This window comes from Sorex araneus, chromosome X, assembly GCF_027595985.1.
Source record: "Sorex araneus isolate mSorAra2 chromosome X, mSorAra2.pri, whole genome shotgun sequence".
Lineage (NCBI taxonomy): Eukaryota > Metazoa > Chordata > Mammalia > Eulipotyphla > Soricidae > Sorex > Sorex araneus.
This window is the reverse complement of record NC_073313.1, coordinates 50,989,746-51,009,553: the sequence shown is the minus strand read 5'-3', so window position 1 is coordinate 51,009,553 and position 19,808 is coordinate 50,989,746. Positions and strand designations below refer to the sequence as shown.

The window sequence follows — 19,808 nt, the reverse complement described above, 5'->3', positions numbered from 1 at the left end:
GTATAGTGGGTAGGGTGTTTACCTTACACATGGCTGACCCGAGTTCAATTCCCGGTATCCCATATGATCCCCCAAGTACCATCAGGAGTAATTCCTGAGTATAGAACCAGGAGTAACCCCTGAGCATTGCTGGGTGTGACCCAACATGCAAAAAAAAAAGAAAAGAAAATGTCTTAGGACCATGCCCACTTAGTGTTAAAAAAACAACTAACACTTGCCAAAGTTAGTGTTAATTTTTTATGGGACAGGTAGCACACCCAGAGGTGCTCAGAGGCTGTTCCCAGCTCTCTGCTGGGGGCTGGGATCCTGGCCTGCTGTGTGCAAAGCATGTGCTCAGCCTCTTGAGGTCTTTCTCTGGCATCAGAGTAGTATTTGAGATGCAGAGAAGGCACTGGAGTGGATAGCACAGGCCTGCACGTGGCTGATCTGAGTTCAATCCCTGGCACTCAATTAGGGTCCCCCCAAGCACTCTTATTGAAGAGTGATCCCTGAGGGACTGGAGTGATAGTAAGCAGGTAAGGCAATTGGGGTTTGATCCCTGGCCGCATATGGTTTCCAGAGCCTTGCCAGGAGTGATCCCTGAAACAAGCCTTGAGCACATTCAGGTGTGGCCCCAAAGCCAAACAAAGAAGAAAAAAGTGATCCCTGAGTGCAGAGTCAGGAATAATCCCTGAGCACTGCTGGATATGGCACTAAAACCAAAGGGGGAAAAAAAGAACAGAGAGGAAATGGTCTGGATTCTAGGAATAGTGACGTGTGGCTTGCCAGAGGTGGCTGACTCAATGTTTGTAAGGAGCCCCTCTTTGTCCAATCTTTATCCTTAGCCCTGTCTTTTTGGAATTAGGGACATTTTATCTTCTAGTCCTCACTCATGGTCTTGTCCTGAAAACCTATATTCCCAGACCTCTACAGGCAGACAGAGGGTTCTCCAAGAGTCTTCAACCTGGGTTCACCCATCCAAACCTATTTCCCCCTACTCACTCTCCCACCACTGGGTCAGCAGGGGCTGCCCTCCACCCACCCAAGTCTTTCTGTTCTGTCAGGTATAACAAGGCCCCCGGGGTCTCCATCTACAATAAAAACCAGGGATGCGGCAGAGAAATACACAGACCTCATTGACCTTAGGGTGTGCAAAGTACAGTTGTTAAAAATGAAACAAGAGCAAACCAAGAGGTCATTGGCCTCCATGGGTGGTGCCCTAAATTCTCAGACCAGGGGAAAGAGGGCCTGGAGTGGTCATAGGCTGGCAGGCAGGGAGGTAAGGTCAGCCCTCTTGAGACAAAGTCCTCATGACAAAGAACAGAGGACTAAGAGGAGGGCTCACAGGACAGCTGATCAAGATGGGGCTGTGGCCTCAGCCCCTTCCTCCGAGTCCCACACTTCAGACTGCAGGTAATCAGCAAACAGAGCCTTGGCTCGGCGGAGGACACGGCCCAGGTGGTGTTTTCGCACCAGCCGGTCAAAATGCATGGCTAGCTCGTTGTAGTCCAGCCCGTTGCGCATAATGTGGTCACGGTGCTCCAGTAGGATGGCTAGACAGAGGAAGAGCATGAACGGATTCCCCCGGCCAAACTCCTGTGGGGGGGGCAGGCCCAGGGGTGGGGGGTTGGTCACGGACTTCCCAGGGTCTTGTACGTAGCCCACCTCGGGCATCAAAAGGGAGCCTGTGGCCACGTCGCCAGCAGGGGAGGCCTCCTGGGTAGAGGATGGAGAGGAGGAGGATGGGGAATCGGGACGGGAAGAAGAGGAGAGCAATGGGTCTGGGGAGTTCAGCCAGGGCTCAGAGAGGGACTTGGAATTGATCAGGGTAACTGGGTGGGGCAGCTGGGCCTTGAGGTTCCTCCTCATGCCTGCATGATCCCTGAGTTGCTGAAGGTCATCCAGACTGGCTTGTCTCAGAAGCCGTCCCCCGCCCCCGGGGCGCTGGCTGGTGATGGCCAAGTGGCCAAAAGCCTGCTCCAAGGCACCACTTTCGCCTCCCTCACCGGCAGGCCTGAGCATGTGCCGCTGTCGCACAGGCCGGCCCCGATGGCCACTGAAGCCGGCGTCGGCCGTTTGGCTGAGGGGTCCCACAAGCTCGACCTCATGTTCAGGCGGATCGGGGGGCAATGAGCTCCAGGTGACCTCAAGCATGCGGAGGGCATCATCGAAGGCAAACTCGCGCTTGAGCTCGAGCAGCAGCCAGCGGTAACAGAAGAAGAGGTCGTCGGCCCCGGCCTCCTGCAGGTACTGGTAGAAGTCAGGGTCAGCATGTCGCAGCAGCAGCTTGAGGTGCGCGAACTTGGTGGCCATGGCGCGGCCGTCAGGATGGAAGTTGGCGGCCAGGCGTTTCATAATGCCGCAGAAGCAGACGAAGGCGTGGCCCTCATGGTCCATGACAGCGAGGATAGGCGAGGCCAGGTCACTCATGCCTTGGCAGTAGGAGACCTGCGGGTGGGTGACGGCATAGGTGGTGAGCAGGTCGTGAAGGGCCCGCAGATGTGGCCCGTCCTCGGGCCCCGCATAGTAGGGGTGGGCCCGGTCGGTGCGCAGCACGTCCTTGAGGACGGTGCTGCGGATGAACTCCAGGTCCTCGGGGCTTGCCCGCTGGGCCCACTCGCTCTTCAGCTGCTCATACTCGCGGCTCTTGCGCTTCATGTAGTCCATGCGCTCACGGCCTGTCAACCCATCCGGGTACACGTTCAGCAGGTACCGCCACACCACCTAGCCAGGGACGAGAAGGGATGAGACTGCGGGTGTCCACCAACATCAGTGTGCATACGTGTGCGTGTCCTGGTCCACTTGGCCACCTGCCTGACCAAGTCTGCTTTCCCACCTCTCACTCCTGGTGTTGGGGGCGGGAGGTGTGGGATGGGCTCACACAGGGAGAACTTCCAAGCCTGGAAGAATATTGGTATCATGGCTCTGCCAGGTGGCCCCATAGAGCCCGGCTCACCTTTCGCAAGGAGGGCTCAACGCCGCCATGGTAGATGCGCAGACGCAACTCCTCAGGGCGGGAGAGCTGGCCTTCGTGGTTCAGGTACGTGTGAAACTCCGCATCGTTGAGAGGTGGCTTGAAGGGCTTAACGTCTTCCCCATAGGACCAGCTTAGCACCTGCTGAACCTTTGACAAGGTTCGGCCCACCTGCAGATGAAGGTGGGAAAAAGGCTACTTGGTCAGTGGGGTGGGGAACAGGTGCTGAGAATCAGGGGTGCCAGGTGGGCTCTGCCCCCCAACCCCCGGGTCCCTGAAACCACCTGAGAGAGGATGGACTGCGTAAAGGGTAGGGCCACTGTAGTGAGCGATGAGCGTTTCTCAGTCAGCAGCATGTCAGAGCCAATGACATCCTTGGGGCTGATGATGTCCCAGTCTTCCAGCAGCGGGCCTGGGAAGCAAGATGAGACAGCATTGAAGTGAGAAGGCAGGGGAGAACCCCGAAAATCAGGGCTGAGATCCTGTCCTGTGCCAGACGCCAGTGCGCCCACCCGCCAGGGCACCGCCTTCATTGCTTCCTCCTAGGGCATTCAAATCACAGCAAAAAATAAAAGCCTAATTAATCCTTGGCTGGGAACTTTGGCTCACAAAATGGCTAGGCAGAGCTGAAAGTAAGAGGTCAAGGACAGAAAGGAAGATTTAGCATGTGAGGGGCCAGGGAGAGAGCTCAATTGGCTGGACTGCAGCATGCATGCAGGAGCCCTGGGTTCAAGTCCTAGCACCTCATGGGCCCATGAGCACTGAGGCAGGAGAAATTCCTCCCACCACCCCCTAGCACCTCCAGACTTGCCCCTCCCTGCCAAAAATTAATTTAAAAATAAACAAACAGGGGCTGAAGCTATATTACAGTGGGTAAGGCGCTTGCCTTGCATGTGGCCAAGCTGGGTTAGGTCCCCTATGTACTACCAGGAGTAATTTCTGAGTACAGAGCCAGGAGTGACCCCTGAACATCGCCAGCTGTGGCCCAGAAAAATAAAAACAGGCAAAACAACAACACAAAACTTAAAAAACCCAAACAAGTAAATGCATGAGACCAGGGTTTAACTTGCATATGAACAATAATAATGCTAGATCACACTCCCATAAGTCCTTCACAAACCTACATATGTTAATGTACACACATATATTGGTTTTACAGACACACCCAGTGATGCTCAGGGAGTAATATTGTCAGGCTCAGGGAACCATATGGGATGCTGGGAGTTGAACCTTGGTCAGCTACGTACAAGGCAAGCACCGTACCCACTATATGACTGCTGTGGCCCCTAATCTTTTTTAAAAATCTTTTTTATTTAGTCACTATGATTTACAAAGTTAGTCATAGCTGAATTTCAGGCATTCACTGTTCAAACAATAATGTTCAAGTAACAATGCCCCGCACCAAGTGTCAGCTTCCCTCCTCCAGTGTCCCCAGATTCCCTCCCATACTCCAGCCTGCTTTTTTGACAGACAAAGCCCAGTTATTTTAGTTTGAATCACATGTGTTCAGTGTTGTAAAGTTACGGTGATCAAAACAGTATGGTGGGGCTGGAGCGATAGAGAAGTGGTTGGGGCGTTTGCCTTGCACGCAGCCAGCCCGGGTTCAATCCCCAGCACTCGATATGATCTCTCCAACTCCACCAGGAGTGACCTCTGAGCACAGAACCAGGAGTAACCCCTGAGAACTTCCTTGTATGACTCCCAAACCCTCACCCTAAATATTCATTTTTTAAAAAAATATTCATTCATTTTTAAAAAAGAAAAAAAATAGGGCCAGAGAGACAGTACTTGCCCTGCATTGTAGCTGACCCTGGTTTAATGCCCAGCACCACATGTGATCCCTGAATATTGCTACGAATATCCCCTGACCAAAAGGCAAACCCTAAGCATCGTTACATTTGGCTCCAAAAGATAGAAAAATGATGAACGGGCCAATGAATGAAATAGAAAAAGTACAAACTTATTTTTATTTATTTTTGGGGGGTTGCACACCCAGCAGTTCTCAGTGATTACTTCTGACTTTGCACTCAGACATCACTCATGGAGGGGCTTGAAGAACCAGGTGGAGTGCCAGGGACTGAATGTGGATCAGCTGTGTGCAATGTAAGCACCATGTCCACTGTACTATCTCTCTGGCACCTACAAACTCATCTTGTGGCAAACTGTGATCAGACACATTTTGTGTGATCACATTTCAGTCTTTAAATAACCCACAAATTATGAACACACAAATTTCCCTGAAAGAAAAAATAACCAAGAGTTTTATTAAGGATGGCTACCCTGCTGGTGGCATTACATAATATATGCTATGTGACTGGAAGACTGTTTCATGAGTGGAGGGGAGAAGACAGATGGAATAGAAAAGGGATCACTAAGAATATTTATAAATAGGTCTACTTATTACAAAGTGGACAGAATAGAGATTTATATGAGTAAAAGAAATCATAAAGGAGAGGCTGGAGCAATAGTACAGTGGTAGTGCACTTGCCTTGCATATGACCGACTGAGTTTCGATCCCTAAATAGAGGACCACATATGGTCCTCTGAACCCTGCCAGGACTGATCCCTGCGTTCAGAGTCAGTTGTAGTAAGCCCTGAACACTCTCAGGTGGGCCCAAACTCTCTCAGCAAAAAAAAAATCATAAAGGTAAAGAAAGTTCTAAAACAGCATAAGCATTTTAATTTTTAACACATTTTAATTTTTAAAAAGCTTGGTGATGCTCAGAGATCACTCTTAGTTCTGCACTCAGGAATCACTCATGGCAGTACTCATATGGGATGCTGGGGATGGAACTCAGGTTGGTTGCATGCAAGGTAAACTCCCTATCCACTGTGCTATCACTCCAGCCCACTCTACTATTATTCTGGCCCCATCATGGAGTGCTTTTTATGAAGGAGGCCCAGGATCAACCCCCCATTGGTTCAGGCACACCTTTCAACCCCCACTCAGAGATAAGTGGAAAGCTGATTTTCTCTTTATTCATCTGGGGGGTGGAAGGTCTGCCTGACCTTCCACACTATCAATCCCTATGGGGAATTGATTCTGGGCTTCCTTCATAAAAAGCAGTGCATGATGGGGCCAGGATAATAGTACAGTCAGTAAGATGCTTACCTTGTACACAGCCAAGCCAGGTTCAATCCCTGGCACCCCATAGGGTCCTGCCAGCCCGACCAGGAAAGATCCCTAAGCACAGAGCCAGGAGTAAGGCCTAAGCATAGCCAGATGTGGACTCTGAACAAACAAACAAACAAACAAAAAAACAGCACACTAGCCCTTTGAAGCATCTCTAGGAGCCTTGCTTTTCTCTTTAAAGAGAAAACTTTGGACTAGGGAAGTAGCTCAACACGTGTGTGAGCCCCTGGGCTCTATCCCTAGCATCACAAAAGATAAAAAAAAAACCCTGAAAATTAAATACAATAAAAATATAATAAAATGAAGTGAAATAAAATAGTGATCTTTAAGCTATTTTTTTGGTTTTGGGGTTACACTATGTAGTGCTCAGGGGATACCCCAGCTCTGAGCTTAGGGGTCACTCCCAGTGGTATTCTGGGGACTATGCGGTGCAGGGGATCAAACCCAGATCTCCTTCATGCAAAGCATATGCTCTATACTTCACTCTCCAGCCCCTTTTTCCTTTTTTGTTTTTCATTCAGGAGTGATATTTTTAAAATATCTTTTTGGGCCAGAAAGAAAGTAGAGCAGGTAAGGAGTTTGCCTTGCATGTGGCTGACCAGAATTTGCTCTCATATGGTCTTATGGAACCCCAGTTACCTGCCTGCTAGAGTGATCCTGGGTATACTTAGGAGTAAGCTCTGAGCACTGCCAGATGTGGCCCCAAAACAAAAAAAGTCTCTTTGCCATTCAATGGGTATCTCTATCTGCTTTATTTATCTTCCTTTCAGTTTTTATGCTACTGGGATTTACATGTTTATTTGTCAAGCAAAATGACTTCTTGAAATACAAGAATCTATTTTACAGGTAAAGAAACAGGCTTAGGAATCAAGACAGATGAGCTTAGGTTAGTCACTTCATTCCCAACCTGTTATAACATCAACATCATACAAGGGATGGACGTTGTCCTCCAATCTGACACTTTTAATTTTTATTGTGTTTTGTTTGTTGTGTGGGACCAAATCTGCCTGTGTCCAGGGCTTACTCCTGGAGCTCTGTTCAAAGATCATTCCTGGCTGTGCTTGGGGGAATCCTATGTGCTGTCAGGAACTAAAACCAGGTTAGCTGTGTAGGGCAAGGGCTTTAACCACTATCTGATTTCTCTAGCCCCCAATTTTTAACTTGAAAAATAGTTTGAACCACCCTAGTGGAGCTCAGAGTTTACTCCCTAGGTATATGCACTGGGGTGACTCCTCTCAATGTTCATGGGACAGTAAGCATCTGAAATGGAACCCAGGGCTTCATATATGCAAGTCAATGCTCTACCATTGACCCACACATGCCCTCACGAATTTTTGGGGATTCTGTTTGCTTTTTTTAATTTTTAATTTTTGAGTCATACTGGGCAACGCTCAGGGGTTACTCCTGGCTCTTCACTCAGGACTCCTGGTGGTACTAGAGTAGACTATATGGGATGCCAGGGATTGAACCCAGGTCGGACCCATGCTAGGCAAACACCCTACCTGCTGTACTATCATTCCAGCCCTGGGTTTTTTATTTGAAAAAGGAGTAGGGCCCCATGTGGTGCTCAGGGCTTACTCCTGGTTCTAAGCTCAATGATCACTCTTGGTAGTGTTTGGGGGAATCATATGCCATGCCAGGGATTCAATCCAAGGTCTACCACATGCAAGGCAAGTGCCTGAACCCCTGTACTCTCTCTGGCTCCACAGTTTTGCATTTTATTGTGTCCTAGGGATCAAACCCGGGGGATCACAGATACTATGTACCAGATCTAATTCTGGGCTACGTTCCCAGCCCTTCACAACATTTTGTTAAAAGAAAACGTGTCAAATCAGGGCAAGAGAGATAGCACAGGGGTAAGGCACCTTCCTTGCATGCAAGTCCATCCTGGCTCAAATCCCTGGTACCACATATGATTTCCCCAAGCACCACCAAGGCTCATTCCTGACCATCACACCAGGAGTAGCCCTTGAGCATATGCAGGTGTAGCCCCAAATCAAAATATCTTTTCCTCAAATCAGTAATATAGTTAAAAAGATGAACACAGAGGCTACAGAGAAAGTACAGGGATTAAGGTGCTTGTCTTGTACGCAGCTGACCCAGTTCAATCCCTAGCACTGCATGGGCACCAAGTGAATTTCCAGGAATCACCTCTGAGCACTATCAGGTGTGTCCCAACCTCCCTCCACAGCTAAATTAAAAGATGGATAAAAAGGGGCTGAAGAGATAGTACAGTGGGTACGGCATTTGCCTTGCATACAGGTGACCCTGGTTTGATCCCCGGAATCCCATATGGTTCCCAGAGCACTGCCACGAGCACAGAGGCAAGAGTAAATCTCATTGCTGGGTGTAGCCCCAAAACAAAAATGAAGGACTGATACACTGAAAATCTGAACCTCTTTCATTTAACTCTCCTGTTAAGATTTCCAGGGTCACATGCCTTGACTGTGTATCAGGATCCAGCCTGGATTTCTTGCATGCAAGGCATGTGCTCAGCCCTCGAGCTCTCTCCCCCACAGGAGCTCAAATTGGGAGCATGTGTGGTGTAGCCACAACTCCTTTCCCAGCTTTGTATGTGAATCCCCCTTAATGGTCCTAAGCAATTGCTGTGTCTACTTTACAGATGCAAAGAAGAGACAGTGTTGGCCAAAGGCAGGAGCAGTGATCCAGCAAGGAAGGGGCTGATGCAACAGTCTGGCCACCTGATCCAGTGGCCAAGCCATGACTAGGAACTAGCAGACCTTTCCACCTTGCCTGCTGAGAGTGCATTTTGAGGAATGGAATCACCCTGTGAATCCCACAGCAGCAGCCCACCTGCCCCCGCCCAACACTGGGACCCTGAGTACTCACTATCTTCAGTGGGCCGAATATCTACACGCAGCTGCAGGTAAGGTTTGGAGGCAGTGGCGAAGGCCATGCTGAGGTCCCAGTCAGACAGAAGTGAGAGGTAAGCTTCTTGACCTAGCCGATCCCGGCCCAGGTAGCTGATGCTGAAGTTCTTCTTTCTGGACAGAGGAAGCAGGTCAGCTCAGTGGCCCCGAGCCCTGGCAACGCAGGGGTGGTTTCCAAAAGGGCCAGGAGGGGTTGGAAATATATACAGCAGGTAGGGTGTTTCCCCTGACCCATATTCGATCCCCAGCACTCTATTGGGCTCCCTGAGCCCCACTAGGTATGAGGGCTGAACACAGAGCCAGGAGTAAGCCCTAAGCAGCATGGGGAGTGGCCAGAAACAAAAGAACAAAATAAACAAAGCCAGGAAAGAGAAAGTGCTGAGGGTCACTCCCTACGATGTTTGGGGCACTGGGTTAAAGATTGCAACATCTTGCGGTTAGGTCACTGGGTTACACAGATGATGATCCGGCATGTATGCGGGAGGTACACTGGAAACTGATAAAATGTTGGCCTCATTGGGCTGGGTAATATGGCAGTTAAAGGATAGAAGTGGGACTATATATGAGCCATAACCAGCTGTGTTTTGGAGCTACCCCTGATTCAGTGCTTGGGGTGCCATGTGGTGCTTGGGATTTTTCCCAGGCCTCCCCCATGCAAAGCGTGTGCTCCAGTCCTTTGAGCTGCCATTGCAGCCTCTAAAGCAACCTTATTCCTACATTAGAAAATCAAGTGGGCCAGGAATGTAGTTCAGGGGTAAAGAGCACTGGCCTTGCAGGTAGGACACCCTGGGTTTGATCCCTGACACCAAAATAAAAAGAGAAGGAAAGAGAGAGAGAGAGAGAGAGAAGTGAATGTGGATGTTCATTCATTTTCACTATGAGCAATGCTTGTACTCTCCCCTCAGCTCACTCCCTCACCAAAAATTCAAGTAATAGTAAGAACTTGTTCTTTAGGACCGGTGAGATAGCAAAGCAGGTAGGCTGTTTGCCTTGCACCTGGCTGACCTGGGTTTGATCCCCGGCACTACATATGGTCCTCCCCCACCCAAGCATTGCCAGGAGTTATTCCTCAAACAAAAACAAAATAAAACAAAAAAAGAACTTGTTTTTCACATATACTTCTGCAACTACATAAAAAATGGCCCTTTATATAATAACCCTTGTAAGCATGAGAAAATTCTAAATACCTAAACCACTTCTGAACTGGGAACTGTTACTGTGTGCATGAGCTCCTCCAAAACAACCCCAACAAAATCCCTATCACAGCTGCCACAAAAGATTCTACCTTCCATCTACCAGGTTGGCAAATTTGGGGGTCACATTCAGAAGTGGTGAGGGGTTAGTTCTGGCTCTGTGCTCAGGAGAGACCACTGGCAGTGCTCAGTGACCATATGTGGTGCCGGAGTTCAAACTGGGTCAGCTGCATGCAAGGTAAGCACCATACGCACTGTACTCTTTCCCCAGCTCCTTGGTAAATGTTTCAGTGTTTTCAGTAAGCAGTGTTTGTGAGGAGGTGAGGGAAAGAGTCAGTTTAGCTGCTGCTGGGGAGATTGTAAGGTAAAACCTGGGGCCGAAGAGCTAGTACGGTGGGTAGGACGCTTGCCTTGCACATGGCCAATTTGGGTTCGATTCTCGGTCCCCCAAGCACCTCCAGGAGTAATTCCTGAGTGCAGAGCCAGGAGCAACCCCTCAGCATAGCAAGTTGTGGCCCCAAAACCAAAAATTAATAAAGAAATAGACGAAACCTGTCTGGAGAACATTTTGGAAATAGCCATTGCAATGAAAGTAATAGAACATGCACAGTAATAGAACTGCTAGGAACTAATCCCAACATACTTGCCTAAATACTCCAAGAAATGTATATGTGGTTGTTTGCCAGGAGATTTTTTTATAATTATGTGCTTTTTTATTATTATTTTTCTTTTTGCTTTTTGGGTCACAGTCAGCGATGCACAGGGGTTACTCCTGGCTCTGCACTCAGGAATTACTCCTGGCGGTGCTCAGGGAACCATATGGGATGCTGGGAATCAAACCTGGGTCAGCCGTGTGCAAGGCAAATGCCCTACCTGCTGTGCTATTGCTCCAGCCCCATGCGAGGGGATTGTTTCTAATAATAAGGCAGGGGCCAGAGAGATAGTACAGGGGTAAGGCACTTGACTGGCATGCTCCCAATCCAAGTTGGATCCCTGCTACCACCTATAGTCCCCCAAACACTGCCAGGAGTGACTCCTGAGCACAAAGCCTGGAGTAAGTCCTGAGTACTGCTGGGTATGGGCCAAAAACAAACCCCTCTCCAACGTAAACCAACCAACCCTACCACACACCACGACAAAAGCCATGCAACCACTGTTAGGTGAGTGGCCTAACTGGCCAGTGTCCAGTATCCCATCACTCACCCATTCAAGTCAAAGGCTCGAATGAGGATATGCTGTAATACATCCAGCGAGGTGATCTGGGGGTCCACAGCAAAAGAGCGGAACTCGGGTTGCAGGAAGCTCTCACATTTCTGGCAAGAGAAGACATGGGGCAGGCCACAGAGGTGCCCATTACCAGAATGAAGCCAATGAGTGGTAGGAGGCAAGACGAGAGTGTCAGGGGCCAGAGGGAGGAGGGCATTTGGGACCACAATGAAGACTGGAGCGTTGGCTCTGAGTCAGGGGGTGGGGGACAGCCACTGAGGCTCTGAGCAAAGGCAGGACGTGATCTGATTTAGTAGGATCTTCATGGTGCTCTGCAATGAACAGAATGTGTGGGGGGAGGCAAGGGACAAAGCAGTGAAGAGAATGGCTATTATAGTAGTCCAGTCACCTGTGCTGTCTGTGTCCCCTCAGCTCTGATTTTCAGGATGTCATGTCCAGTCTGGCCCCCATTAAGCTGTGTCCCAGTGCGGCATATCTATCTGCATCTCTTAGTGGCTTTAATCTCTCCTTTTAGAATTATTTGATTAATAGTTTTGTTTTTGGGGACATACCTGGCTGTGCTCAGGGCTCAGTCCTGGTTCTATACCTAGGGATCTCTCCTGGTGGTTCTATGAGGGACCATATGAGATGCTGGCGATTGAACCTGGGTTGTCTGTGTGCAGGGCAAATGCCCTACCCACTGTTCTATCATGCTGGCCTCACTTCTTTGAATTTTTAAACTGTATGCACCATGATTGACAAAACTGTTGATCACAAAGTTTAAGACATTCACTGTTTCAATTCCAAAATCATCTGCTACAATCTCTTCAAAGGCTAGGTGCAGGGTGCTTGCCTTGTACACGGATGACCCAGATTCTGTCCCTGGCACCCCACATGGTCCCCTGAGCACCACCATGAGTGATCCCTGAGCGCAGAGCCAGAAGGAAGCCCTGAACACCACTAGGTGTGGCCCCCCAAACAGGAAAAAAAAGTGGTAACTCCAGGGTCCCCAGCAGGTAGGCTTAAAAGATCATAGCCAGCCTCTCTCCACTCAGCCCTTTTTTGCTTTTTGGGTCACAGCAGACAATGCTCAGGGGTTACTTCTGGCTCTGCACTCAGGAATTACTCCTGGCAGTGCTCAGGGGAGTCTATGGTGTGAAAAGGATCAAACCCGGGTCAGCTTCATGCAAGGCAAACACCATTCAGCCCTTTATAAACTGCACACTCTGGGATTGCTAGAAATTCCTCAGGACCAGAGGAATAATACAGTGGGTAGGGCCAACCCGGGTTCGATCCCTGGCACCCTGTAAAGTGCACCCCTCTAAGGGTAATCCTTCAGCACAGAGTCAGGAGTAAGTCTTGGTCATTGCCAGGTGTGGTCCAAACCAACACCGCCACCCCCCAAAAAAAAGTTCCTTGGAACACATGGCAGTTCTGGGCATTTACTTGGGCCAAGCCTGTCTGGGACATCCTCCCCACATCCTCCAACAAATTTGCTCACTCATTGGCAGGCCTCATCTTTTCTGAACTTCAAAATCTGGCCCTCAGATCTTCCACTGTGCTACCAAAGTGACCTGATTGCAACCTTAGTCCAAGTCATCGTTGCTGCTGGCTTGCAACTACTGGAATGGTTTTCCTGTTCAGAGTGTACACACGAAAGGTCCTTCACCCCCTCCCCCCCCACTTACCTCTAGGATTCACCTCTTACCAATGTTCCCCTCATTGTTTCAGCTCCTACAATACAGGAACCTAAGGGAATATATTAAGTTCATCCCAACCTCCCAGGCTTTACCATTGCTGTTCCCTCTCAGTAGAATATTTAATTGCATATAATGAACTCCTTTATTTTCTTTAAAGATTTTTTTTCAAATTTAGGTACCGTGGTTGACAATGATGTTAAGAATTTCTGGCATTCAACTCTGAACCCTCTCCATGAGTGTCAACATTCCGTCCACCGATAACCCCAGGTTCCCTCCCACCCCGCCCCGCCTCCTTAGCAACCTCATTTTGGAAAATGTACTTATTTTGGGTCACAGGCCAAAACTAGTGTTGACGCACAGGTTTTGCTGTACAGTCAGACGGCCTCTATCCCCCCAAAGACTCACTTTCCTTCGGGTCTCCGCTACGGCCATACCTCTCGCTTTCGGGCACAACCGTGGCTAAAATATCTCCCTCGATAGCCCCCTGTATGGCACTGCCCCTTGACATTCACCAGTGTCCAAAGTGTCACTGGGCTCGAGCTGTTTGCCTCCCCAAGGAGCACACCGGCACACTCAGGGTGGGAGCCGGACACAACGCATAGGCTGGCACCCCTGACACCTTTGCAGACAGCAACAGCCACCCCACGACACACATTGGCTAGGACCCCTCTCCTCCATCCAGAACCGCCTCCCATCCATCTCTTGGCCCCTTCCCTCCATTGCCAGTCCTCCCCACCACCACCCCAGGTCCAAGGCCCTGTCCCCTCTCTCCGCCACCCCCTCCCAGGTTTACCCTTCTCTTTCCCCCCCATCACTCAGCCTTCCTGCCTTCACCCCCCAGGCAGCACTCCAAATTCCAGGCCCCGCCCTCCATGTGAACACAGCCACCAGCGGGTCCTCCCTAGGGAGCCCCGCACGAGCTGTCAGCCTCACCTTGACTCGGACCCGTACCACCTCTCGCTCCTCCTCCTCCACCGCCGCCGTCGCCTGGGCTCCCCCACCAGGCGGGGGCGCTCCAGAGACTGTCAAGTCCGAGTAACCGGGGAGCGTCGCCATCGCCCAGCCACCCCCTTTAGGGTGACTGTCGATAGTCACCCCCGAACCCTACCAACACTCCAGAGTGCGGGCGCCCGCAGCCCCACCTAGCGCCCCGGCGCAGGCGCAGAAAGCTCCGTTTCGACCCTGCCCCCTCACGACCCCTCCCACCTGGCACTCGGTGGAGGTCGCCTTTGCGCATGCGCCCAATGCTGTTGTCGGGCGCTCCAACCCGTTCACAGCCGGGCAAGCGGCCTCACCGCAGCTAGTGCGCAGCCGCGAGCTGAAGCCCCGCCCGCCCTCGCGCGGGGCTTGGCTGTCCGGGCTGTCTGTTTCCCACTCACCTAGGTGTGCGTTCCAGGGCCGGAGAAGAGGGCGGGGAAAAGGAAGTGGCTGTGGCAGAGCTGGACCCCACATCCTGCACAGGTCGCCACGTGCCTCTGCTGACAGATGATGTCATCTTTTTCAAATGCCTCTGGCCCTCGGTTCAAATGGAAATAACTCTCTTTTCTGGAATCGCTTCAGAAAGTTACAGCGTGAGGGGGCTGGAGCGATAGCACAGCGGGGAGGGCGTTTGCCTTGCACGCGGCAGACCCGGTTTCGATTCCCAGCATCCCATATGGTCCGCTGAGCACGCCAGAGGTGATTCCTGAGTGCAGAGCCAGGAGTCAGCCCTGAGCATCGCCGGCCGGGTGTGACCCAAAAAGGCCCCCCCCCAAAAAAAAAGAAAGTTACAGCGTGAGGGGCTGGAGCAATAGCACAGCTGGGAGGGCGTTTGCCCTGCACGTGGCCGACCCGGGTTCGATTCCCAGCATCCCATATGGTCCCCTGAGCACACCAGGGGTGATTCCAGGAGTAACCCCTGTGTATCGCCAGGTGTGACCCAAAAAAGAAAAAAGTTACAGCGTGAGAGTTAATGGAGAAACATGTATGATTTTCCCAGTTTCTGTGCATTATATTTCATTAAATACTTTACAAATGAGGGACGGAGAGATAGCTCAAAAGGCTGAAGCTGGGGTTAGATCTTGGTTAGATGTCTGGTAAAGCATGGTCTCCCCAAAGTCCTGAGAATGACCCCAGACACCAATCCAGGAGTTGTTGGCACGACTGGGTGTGACTCTAAAGCTAATAATAATAATACTTTTCAAAAGAGCCTTTCTTATGCTCCATGGAGGTCCAGGTTTTTAGTTTACCTTAATCTTATTTAATACAACACTTAGGGTGGATCCTGTTATTAAATCTTATGTAGCACTGTAGCACTGTCATCCTGTTGTTCATCGATTTGCTGGAGCGGGCACCAGTAATATCTCCTCTGTGAGACTTGATACTGTTTTTTTGGCATATTAAATACGCCACAGTAGCTTGCCAGGCTCTGCCATGCGGGTGGGATATTCTCGGTAGCTTGCTGGGTTCTCCGAGAGGGGTGGAGGAATCGAACCTGGGTCTGCTGTGCACAAGGCAAACGCCCTACCCGCTGTGCTATCACTCTAGTCCAAATGGTCTGTGTCTCCTAAATATCAACAGAATGACTGGACTTATGTCAGACTCCTCTGAGGAACCTCTGTTCCATTCTCCCTTGCTGCTCTGGCCCTGTGGTGGTACGGAGGTTTTCTTGGGCCACCCTGGCAAGTGTTCAGGGGCCTCCAGTACTGTACATGGCAATGTTTGAGGGACCATGTAGTACCAGGGATCCAACCTGGGTCAGCTGCAAGAAAGGCATGCATATTAACTTCTATGTTAACTCTCTGGCCCAATCCTTTGAGGAACTTTATTTATGCAAAATACAAAAGGGCTTTCTCGCTTCATGGCACAGCACGTACATGGTTTAGACAAAATACAGATTGCACCGGATGAAACCCTGATGGCCACGAGCCTCCAGAAGAAAAACCCAGGTATGTGGGTTCAAGGACTAAGACTCCAGGTCACATGACGGCAGCGGAGATGGGCTGGCCCTTTCCGTCTTCCTGCCTGCTTGGGGACCTAGTTGTCACATCCACGATCTTCCTCCAGGTGCCATCTCAGCACATTGATAGCCTTGATCCAGAGATTCCCAAATGAATCTCAAAATGGATTAACTCCCTACACAGATATCTCTGGACCCCAACCATTTACAATTTTAGAATCCAGAAGCGCTCAGCTGCTTTTGCGGCCACACGACCTCTCATGATATTCATAATAAGCAATAGTAAATAAATTATCTAGCATCTGTCACTGGCTGGTAGGCTTGAATGGTGGTGGGAAAATTCGAAATACTGGTGGTGGGAAGGTGTAATGGTGGTGGGGTAGGTGTTGAAATATTGAATGTAATCAATGTGAACAATCGTATGAAAATAAAATTTAAAAAATACAGACTACCCTTACAAATGTAATTTCTAAGAAAGGAGTCTTGCAAGGTGCCTGTATTTCAGCTATTGCAATCTTGAATAGGTATCACAAGCAAGTCTGAATTCTGTTTTTGATATATTTTCTGGAGGCCACACCTGGCAATGCTCAGGCTTACTCCTCGCTCTGCATTTAGGAGTTATTCATGACTGTGATCTGGGGACCATAATGGGATTCCAGGGATCAAACCCAGGTCAACTGTGTGCAAGGCAAGCACCCTACCCTCTGTGGTAACTCTCTGGTTCTCTATTTTGATGTCTTTTAAAATAATGTTTCAGGGGCCAGAAAGAGAGTACAAAGACTAAGGTGCTTGCCTTGCATTGTGACTGAGCTCGGTTTAATCCCCAGCACTGCATATGATCCTCTGAGCACCACCAGGAGTGACTCCTGATCACAGGGCTAGAACTGTTCTATTTTTCTGATGGAAACAAGAAGAGTCTATGACCTGTAAAAATTATCGTGGTACAGGGGCAGGCAGAGAGATAGAATAGTGGGCAGGGTGCTTACCTTGCCAGCAGCCAACCCAAGTTTCATCCTGGGGACTTCATGTGGACCCTCAAGCACTGCCAGGAGCCAGGAGTGATCCCTAAGCTCAGAGCCAGGAGTAAACCCTGGGTAGAGCTGGATGTGGCCCAGAAACAAAAGAAAAACCCATCATAGAGTGGGGTGAACAGAACATTCACTTGCAGCTAAGAGTTTACTGTGAAGGCAGAACCACACCCACTATGTGGTCCAGGCTACCAAACTCGGGCCTCACACATGCATAGTATGTGTGAGGCATAGTATGTGTTCCAGCCCTTGAGCATCTCCACCAACAAGGACACAGGTTTTCTGTGGGAGAAAATATGTTGTCAAGTACTTGTGTCTGGGTTGCCTAGAGAACAACCAGGATAGAAAGATGCTAGAAAGAGATCAAAAGAGGGGGTTCTTGGGCTGGAGAGATCTCTCAGAGTGCTGAAGCACATTCTTCACATGCAGGAGGCACAGGTCTGATACCTGGTATTGCATATGGCTTACTGAGCAACACCAGGAGCAGCCCCTGAGCACTGGTGAGTGTGACCCCAAAACCCTAAACAAAAAAGGAGTAGTCCTTGCCACAGTTCCAGGGGGAAAAGTTTTCTTTCATGTATTTATTCTGCCATTCAACAAATACAAATCATATGTCAGCTTGCATATATTAATTTATTTAATCTGCATTAAAATGCCATGAGGTAGGTACTCTTATTATTAGCATTTTACAAATGAGAGCACTGAAGGCCAAGGAGAAATATCATGAAAGCAGGCCAAAGAAATAGTACAGAGGGGCTGGAGCAATAGTACAGGGAGCTTGTCTTGCACACGGCTCACCCATGTTCAATACCTGAAATCCCATATGGTCCCCTGAGCACCATGAGGAATAATTTCTGAGTGCAGAGCCAGAAGTACCCTGTGAGCATCTCTGGGTGTGTCCCCAAAACAAACAAAAGAAATAGTATAGAAGTTAGGCATTTGCTTTGCATTCGACCAGCCCAAATTATATTCCCTGGCACTTCATATGGTCCCCCAAGCACTTCCAGGAGTGATCCCTGAGCATCACTGAGTGTGGCCACCCCTAATCCAAGGTTAAGGTCTAAGCAGCAGTAAGTGACACAGAGAACAGATAGATTAGAACATGAAAGGTGAAACTGTGCCTGGCATTTTTGGAAAAAGAGCAAGAAGGCCTGATAAGCTTAAGTAAATGATGAGGTAAGTGATGCAAAAGAGGTGAGAAGCAATGCACAACTGACCTTGGCCTTGACAGACATTTTCCAGAAGCTATACTGAAGTCTCCAGCAGAAACAAGAGTCCTACTGAAGTCCTACAGATTATGTGGAGCCTGTCAGCTATGTGCAATTTTATTATTCATTCTTGGTCATTCATTCCTTTTTAGGGAAGGGGCGGCACTCAGGGCTTACTCCTGTTTTTACACTCAGCAGTCACTCCTGGCAGTGTTCAGGGTACCCTGTGTAGTGCTGGGGATCAAACTAGGGTCAGCTCTGTGCAAGGCAAGTAGCTTACCCTTGGTACTATCTCTCCAGCCTTCTTTTAAAAAAGAAAACCTTTTCTTTTGGTTTTGGGCCGTACTTGGTAGTGCTCAAGGATTGCTCCTGTTGTAGTTTAGGGAATCATATGTAGTGTAGTGCCAGGGATCAAAACCAGGTTGGCCACATGCAAGGTTAAGTGGCTTACCACTTGTGCTATCTTTCCAGCTCTCCTCCCAGTTTCTTCAGTGCTCTGTTTTATGACTGCGGGTCACTGAGGTTAATGGCAGGCTGCTGGTTCTGCCATTAACTTCATGGGGGTCTGAAGGGTGAATGATAGAGTGTGGTTTGAGGGATGATGGAAGATCACTGGGTAGTTGGGGGTCTGTGGGGCTCATGATATGGGTTTGTGATAGCTTCTGCAAGGAAATTAGGAAGTTATAAAAGGGTGACTAATGGCAGGGGGAGCTGTGTGGTGACAGGTCTGTTGGGTAAATGATGTGGAACTTTGGAACTTTGGGGAGTGAGATGGTCTATGTGCTAATTATAGCGGCCTATGGTAAAGTCATGAGATTGTAGGCTACTGAGATCTTCCATGAGAGAAGGGTCTGGGATAATGGAGATAATAATGGATAATAATGGAGATAATAATTAATATCCATGGGCTGGAGCAGTAGCACAGCGGGTAAGGCATTTGCCTTGCAAGCGGCCGACCCGGGTTCAATTCCCAGCATCCCATATGGTCCCCTGAGCACCGCCAGGGGTGATTCCTGAGTGCAGAGCCAGGAGTAACCCCTGTGTATTGCCAGGTGTGACCCAAAAAGAAAAAAAAATTATATCCATTATAATGGATAATAATGGAGATCAGTGGGGTGAATGGTGGGCTATCTGAAGTGCTTATCAAAGGCTATTTGTGGGCTGAATGACGGGTGTTGTTTTATGTTGTTTTGGTGATGCTTAGGGCTTACTCCTGGTTTTGCAGTTAGGAATTACTCCTGGTGCTGCCTGGGGACAATATGGGATGCCAGGGATCAAACCCGAGTCAGCCATGTGCAAGACAAATGCCCCATTGGCTGAACTATTGCTTTGGCCTCAATGATAATGTCTTGGAGTTAATAACAGGTTATGTGGGTTATGTGGGGTGTTTATTTTTGTGGAGCCCACACACACAGTGCTCAGGGCTATCCCTGGGGAGTCACTTCCAGCATTGCTGGGAGGACCATGCAGTGTGAGGGACTGAACTTGAGCCTTCTCCTGCATGCAAAGCATGTGCTCAGTGCACCAAACTGTCTCTCAGACCCTGTGTCGTGAGTTT

The 19,808-nt window shown here is 49.4% G+C and overlaps 1 protein-coding gene across 3 annotated transcripts; it reads right to left on the bottom strand.

The window, feature by feature from the left end:
- Positions 1 to 1,089: 1,089 nt before the first annotated feature.
- Positions 1,090 to 14,225, bottom strand: TBC1D25 (TBC1 domain family member 25). 3 transcript variants are annotated; one of them, XM_055122104.1, is made up of 7 exons: positions 14,010 to 14,118; positions 13,065 to 13,125; positions 11,374 to 11,483; positions 8,937 to 9,091; positions 3,238 to 3,365; positions 2,936 to 3,124; positions 1,090 to 2,703 (listed from the first exon to the last, which is right to left on the bottom strand). In XM_055122104.1, the coding sequence occupies exons 4-7, from the start codon at positions 9,001 to 9,003 to the stop codon at positions 1,336 to 1,338; spliced, it is 1,752 nt and encodes a 583-aa protein (XP_054978079.1). In that variant the 5' UTR covers positions 9,004 to 9,091; positions 11,374 to 11,483; positions 13,065 to 13,125; positions 14,010 to 14,118; the 3' UTR covers positions 1,090 to 1,335. The 3 variants fall into 3 exon arrangements, with proteins under 3 accessions (XP_054978079.1, XP_054978080.1, XP_004612983.2); XM_055122105.1 differs by lacking the exon at positions 13,065 to 13,125 and having other exon boundaries at positions 11,374 to 11,531; positions 14,010 to 14,225; XM_004612926.3 differs by lacking the exon at positions 13,065 to 13,125 and having other exon boundaries at positions 14,010 to 14,225.
- Between the last annotated feature and the right edge of the window lie 5,583 nt (positions 14,226 to 19,808).

Bases quoted from the DNA above. Each gene is read 5' to 3' on its own strand.
- TBC1D25 (XM_055122105.1), bottom strand. From the start codon at position 14,132: ATGGCGACGCTCCCCGGTTACTCGGACTTGACAGTCTCTGGAGCGCCC. The intron at 11,532-14,009 runs GTGAGGCTGACA...CATTGGCTTCAT, and splicing joins TGGTACGGGTCCGAGTCAAG to TCTGGTAATGGGCACCTCTG. The intron at 9,092-11,373 runs GTGAGTGATGGG...TCCTCTGTCCAG, and splicing joins CGAGCCTTTGACTTGAATGG to AAAGAAGAACTTCAGCATCA.